Source organism: Vitis vinifera, chromosome 19, assembly GCF_030704535.1.
Source record: "Vitis vinifera cultivar Pinot Noir 40024 chromosome 19, ASM3070453v1".
In the NCBI taxonomy this organism is placed as follows: Eukaryota; Viridiplantae; Streptophyta; class Magnoliopsida; order Vitales; family Vitaceae; genus Vitis; species Vitis vinifera.
The window spans coordinates 14,038,030-14,047,875 of record NC_081823.1 but is presented as its reverse complement, the minus strand read 5'-3'; the positions used below and the strand labels follow the sequence as shown (position 1 = coordinate 14,047,875).

General features: G+C 33.5%; 1 protein-coding gene across 1 annotated transcript; it reads left to right on the top strand.

Moving 5' to 3' along the window:
• Positions 1–1,479: 1,479 nt before the first annotated feature.
• LOC100248909 (cytochrome P450 CYP72A219) lies at positions 1,480–4,664 on the top strand. Its single transcript, XM_003634725.4, has 5 exons — positions 1,480–1,789; positions 2,440–2,657; positions 2,907–3,151; positions 3,510–3,897; positions 4,190–4,664. Exons 1-5 carry the CDS (start codon positions 1,510–1,512, stop codon positions 4,613–4,615), a joined length of 1,557 nt encoding a protein of 518 aa, XP_003634773.1. The 5' UTR covers positions 1,480–1,509; the 3' UTR covers positions 4,616–4,664.
• Positions 4,665–9,846: the final 5,182 nt, after the last annotated feature.

Genomic DNA, 9,846 nt, shown 5'->3' with positions numbered 1-9,846 from the left:
AGACCTACCACTATGCAATCATAAACTTAAAAGATGCGATGATGATTATCGAAAGAATTAGGTATCGAAATGATGCATACATCTTAAAAAAGTCCCACGTAGAGGGCATAAAACAATTACCGACTTCAATGATTACTACAAGGGAAACCAATTTAATTTGTTTTTAGTTATCATAATTAAAACTTTGGGATTAGTATTGCCCAATATAGGTTGGGAGATTGTCTCGGGATGGGTGTCTCATTGAACATGATAAAAAGATATAGCGAGAAGATATGACCACACACTCTCTAATGGTTAATTTAAGTGCTTGTCAGATATTGAGATGGCTAAAACCTTTTTTGATATATAATGATTTTTTTTTTTTTTGTTAATAAATATGTTTTCAAATTTTATATCATTTTTATTTTTATTTTTTTCCAATTCTATTTTTATCCCATATTTATTTTATTTAAACCAAAAATTGTTGAGAAGGGAGGAAGAAAGAAGGCCACCGGTTCTTCCCTTAACTGGTTAAATGGAATTTTTATTTCAAATTTAAAATAGATGGCCAAGATGTAATATTGAACACCCAATGGCTTAGAAAAACTTTTAGATAGGTACCGAAGAGGTACCCTAAAATTTTCCTTAGAAAAGATATATGTATTTGTCATTTTCTTTTATGTTGCCAAGATTAGCCAGGTGTCCAGACCTACATTGATGCAAGCATAAACTCAAAGCTGCAAAGTTGATTGAATTGATCAGGTCTTTCAAATGATACCTGCCTGCCTAGCAAGAAAAAGTATTCATGTCAGTTTATAAGCAAAGAAAGGTATTCATATTTGTTTCTATGGCATTGTAAAACTATTACAAGCTTTTGTTTGTTTCTATTTTCTTTATTAGGCCCTTTACTTTCTTAATTTTATAAGTATATTTCTCTGGTAACCCATCTTTGTCACAAGACATATTATTTAGCGAAGAGCCATTACATGGCCTTGGATATGTCTTCTGGTAACCCATCTTTGTCACAAGACAACTGAAGATAAACATATACTAAAGGGAAGCAGCATGTCCGTAGAAAAATCTCCACTATAGGAACAAAACTATTTTTTATTTTATTTTATAATAAGGTAACATTAGTGAGAATTGATGACTTGTCCTTTCAAAATTGTTGTGATACACAGATAAATGGAGGTTTCTGTCGTTTGTATTTGTCTATGGTTTTTTGTTAGAAAAATAAAAATATAGACAAAGACATAATTAATAAACCCCTGGCATAATTGCTTATTAATAAACCCCTGACAAAGACAAAGACATAATTGCATATTATTTAAGGGTAGACATGATATATCATTGCTTATTAATAATTGCATAATGACGTCCACATTTTTTTGTTAGAAAAAGGAAGAAAAAACAGACAAAGACTTGGTTAATAATTGCTAATAACAACCATATGATGGACCAAACCCTATTAACCGTGTAGTACAACATTATAAAGTTGTTCCCAAGCCTCTCTTCAAAACATTCTCAAACATGGAAATGAAGCAGCTGAACTTAGTTGCCTTATCCTTTACTTTCATCACTATCCTAATATATGCATGGAGGATACTGAATTGGATGTGGTTGAGGCCGAAAAGGCTAGAGAGGTGCCTTAAACAGCAAGGTCTGGCGGGAAATTCTTACAGGCTGTTGCATGGGGACTTCAAAGAAATGTTCATGATGATAAAGGAAGCAACTTCAAGACCCATCAGCATCTCTGATGATATTGTGCAGCGTATCGCACCTTTTCATTACCATTCCATCAAGAAATATGGTAAGCGCATGGATTTCTGATTTCCATCAAGAAATATATATGCATGTGTGAGGTATTAAGACGTGAACTTCTCTTTTCAAAATTAACGTCAAGTTTAATGCTAAAAATAATGCCTAATACAATTAAGAAATTTTGAATTTTGAATTAAAAATAAGATTTTGGATTAGATCCTTATGGCCTTTTTCTATAACCTAGCTCCCACCAATTTTGTGAACCAACCAATACTTTTGACGTTGATATTCAAATTTTCTTTTTTTTAGTCACTCTTATTCAACTACTACAAAACCCATTATTTGTTAAAAATAGAAATCAAATTAAATCTGATTTTTGGAAACTTCCTAACTCAAATTTACTTTCTAACATGATTATTATGACTTGCATCTACCCCTGAATTTCAAAATTTCAAGGTGAAGTTCTTGCAGAGTTAACCACCTGTCCTTACCAAAATTTTTGTATTCATTGAAACTTAAATTTGATATGCCCAGCAGGTTCTCCGGGTTCTACCCTCGCTCCAATGGGTGGTTGAATGTTGTATTAGTCTTCATAAACAACACTTCAGCGTTTCCATTTTTATCAACACATCTATATTAGTGTCCATCCTTGACCTTAAGTAGGTTTCTTACGTTTCAGTAATGCCCATAAAAATGCAGGTAAAAGTTCTTTTATATGGATGGGCCCAAAACCAAGGGTCAACATTATGGAGCCTGAACTGATAAGGGATGTTTTGTCCATGCACACTGTCTTCCGAAAGCCAAGGGTTCATGCACTTGTGAAGCTGCTTGTTTCTGGACTACTTTTTTTGGATGGTGAGAAATGGGCTAAACATAGAAAGATCATAAACCCCGCATTCCGACTAGAAAAAGTGAAGGTAATTTTTTGGCTGCAAGTTGCTAATTAAAAAATTTGACCATAACTTCCATCCATAATTGGGACCACTATCTTGCTCCTGTGCATGGTCTAACATACAGTGACTTACTGGATGATTTTAAGGAAGCAATCAGTTAAATCCTTACTTCAAAAGTTGAACCACAAGTTTAGTGTACCTTTAAATTGGATGTTGGGGTGTTCTTGTTGGTTTATTATTTATTTACATTCTGCATGTTTTAATTTGTTATAGAACATGTTACCCGCATTTCATTTGAGCTGTAGCGACATGATAAGCAAATGGGAGGGGAAGCTCTCAACAGAGGGGTCATGTGAGTTGGATGTTTGGCCCTATCTTCAAAATTTGACAGGTGATGCGATTTCGCGGACAGCATTTGGTAGTAACTATGAAGAAGGAAGAATGATATTCGAACTGCAGAGAGAGCAAGCGCAACTTTTGGTCCAGTTCTCAGAGTCAGCTTTCATTCCAGGATGGCGGTAAGCTTAAAATATTTAACCTTTTCTGTCCTAAAGGATGAAATTTTGCCTGAGAGGAAATCGAGAGGACTGAAACTAAATGATTTCAGTGAATTAGATAGAGCACATCATAAATCTGGTCCATGAAAATGATCTACTTAGTATACCAAAGAGTCCACCTGGCAGAAACTGATAGGTGTTCAATAGCACTGTACATGGGGTTAATGTGTAGAAGCAAATGTTGTTCATGCCTTATTTTTGTCTTTCTTCTAAGCCTCATAAAATTTGTGAAAAAATTATAAGGAAAGACATTAACAGAAAATTACATGCTTTTGTTTCTGTAGCTCATGTTTCACTTAGTAGGATTATTTACATGCAGGTTTTTGCCTACAAAGTCCAATAAGAGGATGAAGCAAAATAGAAAAGAAGTAAATGAGTTGTTGTGGGGTATTATTGACAAAAGAGAGAAGGCAATGAAGGCTGGCGAAACTCTTAATGATGACTTATTAGGTATACTACTGGAATCCAATTTTAAAGAAATTCAAGAACATGGCAATGACAAGAACGTTGGAATGAGTATCAAAGATGTCATTGACGAGTGTAAGATATTTTACTTTGCCGGTCAAGAGACTACCTCAGTTCTGCTTCTATGGACAATGATTCTATTAAGCAAACATCCAAACTGGCAAGCTCGTGCAAGAGAAGAGGTTTTACATGTTTTTGGCAACAACAAACCCGAAGGAGATGGACTAAATCACCTTAAAATTGTGAGTATTAATCCAATATTCATTGCAGTAATTTCCACCAAAGTAATCTACTTATACACACTTAATTTATCAAATTTTGAGTAACAACGAAGATAGGTTATTCTTACGTCTTTTCTGTTTGATCACAAAAGGTCCATTATTAGAATAGTGTAATCCATATATAATTTATAACAAAGGCTCTTTTACATGACCATGTTAAAAGGTTTCCTTCATTTATTTAAGTGTGCATATTAATGATTAAATTAGGTCATAAATTTTCATCTGATGATTCTTGAAATTTCTCAAAATGCAGGTTATGATGATTCTTCATGAGGTTCTTAGGCTATATCCACCGGTCCCCTTGCTTGCTCGAACTGTTTATGAGGACATCCAAGTAGGAGACATGTATTTACCTGCTGGAGTGGATGTCTCCTTACCAACAATCCTGGTACATCATGATCATGAAATTTGGGGAGAAGATGCAAGGGAGTTCAATCCAGAGAGGTTCTCCCAAGGAGCTTTGAAGGCAACGAAAAGTCTAGTTTCATTCTTCCCCTTTGGTTGGGGTTCTCGATTATGCATTGGACAAAACTTTGCAATATTGGAAGCTAAAATGGTGCTTGCAATGATCCTACAGCGCTTCTCATTCAGCCTTTCACCATCCTATTCTCATGCTCCTTGTAGTCTTGTTACTTTGAAACCCCAATATGGGGCACACTTGATTTTACATGGGATCTAGGATTAGTCTATGTTATCAGTCATTTATGGATAATATTTTGTATGCTAAATGTAGGTTTTTTTTTTTTTTTTCAAATCCAAATCCTAACAACATATGAGTGCGGATTGGATAACATGCTTAAAAATTGGTTTTCATGGATTCACATGCTGCGACATCTATTAGAGTACGTGGTATCTATCACCCTTTCATAGCAGAAGAGTAACGCATATATGCTTAAAAATTTGTAACGCATATATGCTTAAAAATTTGTAACGCATATATCTTAAGGAAAATGAAAATCACAACCGCTCAAGCTTTTGAGACTTCACTCTACTTTTGGACATAAATTTAAAGTAACCTCATCTTCTTACAACCTTTCACTCTTTCTTCTTTTTATGCATAGAACCCCACCAAACAGATTGCTAATGAAGATTTTCTTTTTTTCTTTTCCCATTATTAATTGTATCTTTTAACCCAACTGTGGACCCGCATTTTTCACGTGCGCCCCCACTCGATCGGCGAGACTCGCTTTTTATTTTGTGAAAAAATTTATTTTAGTTTTGGAAAAAAAGTTGGAGCCGCCACTTATTTTATTTTTATTTTAAAGGGAAAATAAAACAAGAAAGAAAAACCCTAAAATGTGACTCCATAATTTTTGGAAAAAGCATGTCTTTGAAAAACCCGAGTCTAGGTCCGGGGATCAGGTTACTTATTGGGAAGGTACCTCTAGGAGGTAGCACCCCTCTAAGCCCTAAAGAGGTCTCTACTAACTAAATTGGGGGCAATGTGGCAATTAATTGATTAATTGGGGATACCTAGATAGACTAAGGTGATTTCAAAAAAATAACATGCCGAATAGGATCAAATTTCCATAAAAGAGAGTTAGGGTGCATACCTGGACGGCTTCTCAAAGCGCTATCATAAAACATGAAAGTTAGTATTGAGATGCATCACACAACATTTGTTTTATCAAAGATAATCAAACAATCATCAAATGTATATCAAGGCAATTAAAGAGGATAGCAAGCATTGCACATATTCATAGGGTTTAGAAAGTGGGTATTAGGGAACGTACCTGGATAGCATATTTAACTCCTAATGCGCTTCCACAAAACATGAGAGGTTAGATAACAAACTATAAAATAAGAAGTCCTAGCATGCTCGTTATCTAATTATCATAGCAGAAATTGTCAAAATATATGAAAACAATAATTATCACACTCATCTTGTATACAATTTCTAAAAAAAAAGATAGATATAATTTCAAAAAGTGACAAAAATGGCAACAAAAATAATTTTTGAAAAGATTTTCTTATGTAGGGGTTTCACCAATTCCCCAAATTAATATACACAAATTTAGCCCAGAATCATCCCATTATTTGGGACCACAAGCTTTGATTCGTGTTTTTGTTCAAAACCAAACTTTTTGTTAAAAACCGAGAAGGATGCAAACCGAACAAAATATGGTTGCATATTATTTTTTAAAATAAAAAAAAGATTTTGATCCCGAGGACTCTAAATGAGTTTTTGAAATAGATTTTTAAAATGATTTTTTGAGAAAAGTATTTTATTTTAAAATAAAAGGAATTAATTTGGAAAAAATAAAATATAAGAAATAAAATACCAAACAAAACAAAAATGAAACCTCAAAGTAAAATTTTTTTTAGTAATTGACAAAAATGATAATGGTGATGGTAGAGGCCAATCTTCATGATTTTCCAATGGCCTCTAAAAGTCAAATTTAATAAATATTCACCAAAGCAACAAACCAAACGACTTTAGAACAAATAAAACTAATGAAATATTAATCGGGAATTTATAAGGATCAATCAAACACATAAATTGAGATAAACAATCAAGAACTAATTTAAAATCAACCAAACACCTAAACATGTAATTATAATAATGTGGATATAGTAACACAAGCACATAGAATTCTAAAACATATTAACTAATCAAAAACTAGAATCATCAATTTTAGAACGTGAGCAAAATAACATAAGATTAGTTAAACTAATTAACCTATTAGAAAAAAAAGCATGAACTAAATATTGATAAACCAAGAATGAAGATTAGTATACTCAAAACATGAATAATATGACTTAGGGTTAGTTAAATTAGTCGTCTAAAACTTTGGAAAACATACAAACTAAAAGTGGATCAACCAAGAATTAATCAAATATTTCTTAAACTAATCAACTTAAATCCTAAAAAGGATGAATCAGAAAAAAATGATTACAATTTTTTTAAAAAAACATAAATTTAATTAGATGGGATCAAATAGACTAATGAGCTAAAATTCTAAAATACCTAAACTAAATAAGACGAACCAAAACATGATCAAAATAAACTTAAAAACATAAGCTTTATTACATAGGATCAATTAGAATAATAGACTAAAAATTATAAAACACTTGAACTAAATAAAAAGATGACTCCTAAAAAAAACTGACTTTTAAAATTAAATCTATTAAAACCGATCTAAGCAAAATTCTAACTTTTCGAACTAAGCAAGGAATCAAATCCAAACTACACAAAGATTCTAATTTTTCAATGTAATATAATGAATTAAAATTAAAATAAAACAAAAAATTCTCACCTTTTAAACCAAAGTAATGAATCAAAATTAAGCAAACAAAAATTTACTTTTCAATCTAATATATAAAAAAAAATCAAAACTAGATTAAACAAAATTCAAACATTTCAAAATAACGCAAGGAATAAAAAATAAATTAAATAAAATTTTAACCTTTCAATCTAGTTCAATGAATAAAAAATTGAATCAAACAAAAATTCTAATTTTTCGAGACAAACATAATGAATTAAAATTAAACTAAACAAAACCTAACTTTTGAAACCAAGACAATAAATCAAAATTAAACTAACTACATTCTAACTTTTTCATCCGATTAAAAAAAATCAAAATTAATACATAAAAACTCTAACTTTCAATCCAATAAAAAAAATTAAAACTAAAATCCTTAGAAATTCTAACTTACCTTTTCCAGAATGCCTCTATGGTGGTGCGGCTGCTGCTCTCTTCCTTCACCGGCCTCTCTTTGTTCCCTCAAAATAATATATCTCCGTGTGGATTCCTCAAGCCAAAAATCCTCTCTTTTGCTCCCCAAAAAAAATAATATCTCTCCGTGGATCTTCCTTAAAAAAAACAATCCCCTTTATTTATATGGCAGCCCCTCTTTATATGGCTGCGTGAGGATCTCCAAAATTTCCTTTAAAAATATATTCTCTTCTCAATTTATATGGCAGCCTTACCTTATAGAATATTTTCTTTCTTTTTGGGAGATATATTTCGGAAATCCCACTTTCCAAACTGATCATGGCACTTACCATTTCAATTGACCTAATAAAAGAAACCTGTTAACCCAATGAACATTGTTTGGTGGGTCCCATGGTCGTGTCGTCTTCTCTCTTCCCATTAGACACAACCGCCTGTGCCATTTCTTCGTGTTCCCGATGCGAAACCTCGTCTTCTTCTGGCTTTCGGTTCTTATGGATCATGAGTAAAGGCTCGTCTTTCCAGGTGGTGTTGCAGACTGGGCACACGAGGCTTCCTTGCTTTCTAACGTGAGCTGCTATGCAGGAGAAGTGAAAGGCGTGCGAGCACTCTGCTGTGTAAATGGTTGTTCCTTGACCAGTCTTCACGCTTTGCAAGCAGATTCCATAGCTATTCCGAAGCTTGAAACTGTTTCTGAAGATGGATAACTTTAGAGGGGACCTAGGAGAAGACGGGTTCGAGCTCAGTAGCGATCTCGGGGTTTTGACGGTGTCGGTGGGCGTAGTGGTTTTGGCTTGAAGTTTGGGACTCTCGTCGATGGAAGGTGTTTGAGCCACTACCACAGTGGTTCGGCAGCGCAAGCTGGGACTGGAAACAGGTTGAGACTGCATCCTAGGCGTGGAGGTGTTGCTACCGCTGGAAAACAACCCCCACTTCGTACCGCTTTTAGGGCTGGGACTTGATTTAAACAGAGTTGATGAAAGTCCTGATATTGGGCTGTTTTCTGTGAGCAATGGTTGTAGATCAGATGCTCCACCATTGCCTAATAGGTCATCATTATCTGGTGGGTTTTCCAATGGTGAAGTGAATGCATCTAGGGACTTTGATTTGAACAATGGACCAAGTCTTGATGAAGTGGGCACCGAAACAGCACCTCGTACCCAGCATGCTAAAAAACAGTGTGCCCTTCCTGTCGTCTGTTCCTTCTCTAGAATTCCTCTCCCCATGCAAAAAAGAATAGAATAATAGTATAAAAAAAATTAAAAGAAAATTAAAGAAACTAATGAAATTAGTAATAAAATAGAATATGATTTCAAAGAAAAAACAAAGGAATAAGGAGAGCTTAGATAATATCATTTCCTCTTTCAATAATAGGGTCACATGCGTATTTTAAATCTAACAATTCAAACAATTTTTCATTAAGTAAATAAATAAATAAATAAAAATAAATAAAATGAAATATATAAAGACAATTAAATACATGAATAAGTAAATAATAAAAAGTAAAAGTAAAAATGAATAGACAAAATAAATGTAATTACCAAATGCATGCCATAATAATAATAATATTAATAAAAATAAAAATAATAATAATAATAATAAAATAAAATAAAATAAAATAAATGTTGAGCCTCAATGAAATGTCTAAATGGACCTGTTCTGAAAAAGGTGTCTAAGTGACCTAAGTGACATGTGTGTAAATGAGGAGGTGTCTCGGTGCGAGTCAAGGTGAATCTAGGTGGGCCTAGGGTGGTGTCTAATGGGTCAGGTGTATCTAAAAGCTATCCTAAAAAAAACAAGAAAAGCCTAAGTCTAAGTTAGGGCTGCCAAGGGTCACAATAAGGAATCAAATAATCCCTCAACCAAAGTCTCCGAGGTGACTCAAAAAATGGTAAGTCGTACGAGTAGTAATGGGCCACCAAGGAACTACCGTGGAGCACTGAAAATGAACTTAGAGACATGTGCTAAAGGGACAAAATTGAGGGTCTACACCAACCTCACTTCACCTAAGCCCTTTTTCTAAAACCAATGATGTCAAAATTATGACTATCAGCCAGCTTTTCCAAAGTAGGATTGACTAAGATTTCTTTATCTAGTCCCTATCCTCTTGGGATGGATTTTGGAAATACTCAAATACATCAAATGACATAATATATTGCCACCAATCAGATGAGCAATTTGAATAGTTTATTTCAGGAGGTAGAGTTTAAGACGGCATGTAAATGATAATCTTTTT

What these genes read in the sequence shown, in the direction of transcription:
- LOC100248909 (XM_003634725.4), top strand. Translation starts at nt 1,510, where the DNA reads ATGGAAATGAAGCAGCTGAACTTAGTTGCCTTATCCTTTACTTTCATC. An exon ending in TCCGACTAGAAAAAGTGAAG is followed by an intron (nt 2,658 to 2,906) that starts GTAATTTTTTGG and finishes AATTTGTTATAG; the next exon opens with AACATGTTACCCGCATTTCA. An exon ending in GACTAAATCACCTTAAAATT is followed by an intron (nt 3,898 to 4,189) that starts GTGAGTATTAAT and finishes CTCAAAATGCAG; the next exon opens with GTTATGATGATTCTTCATGA.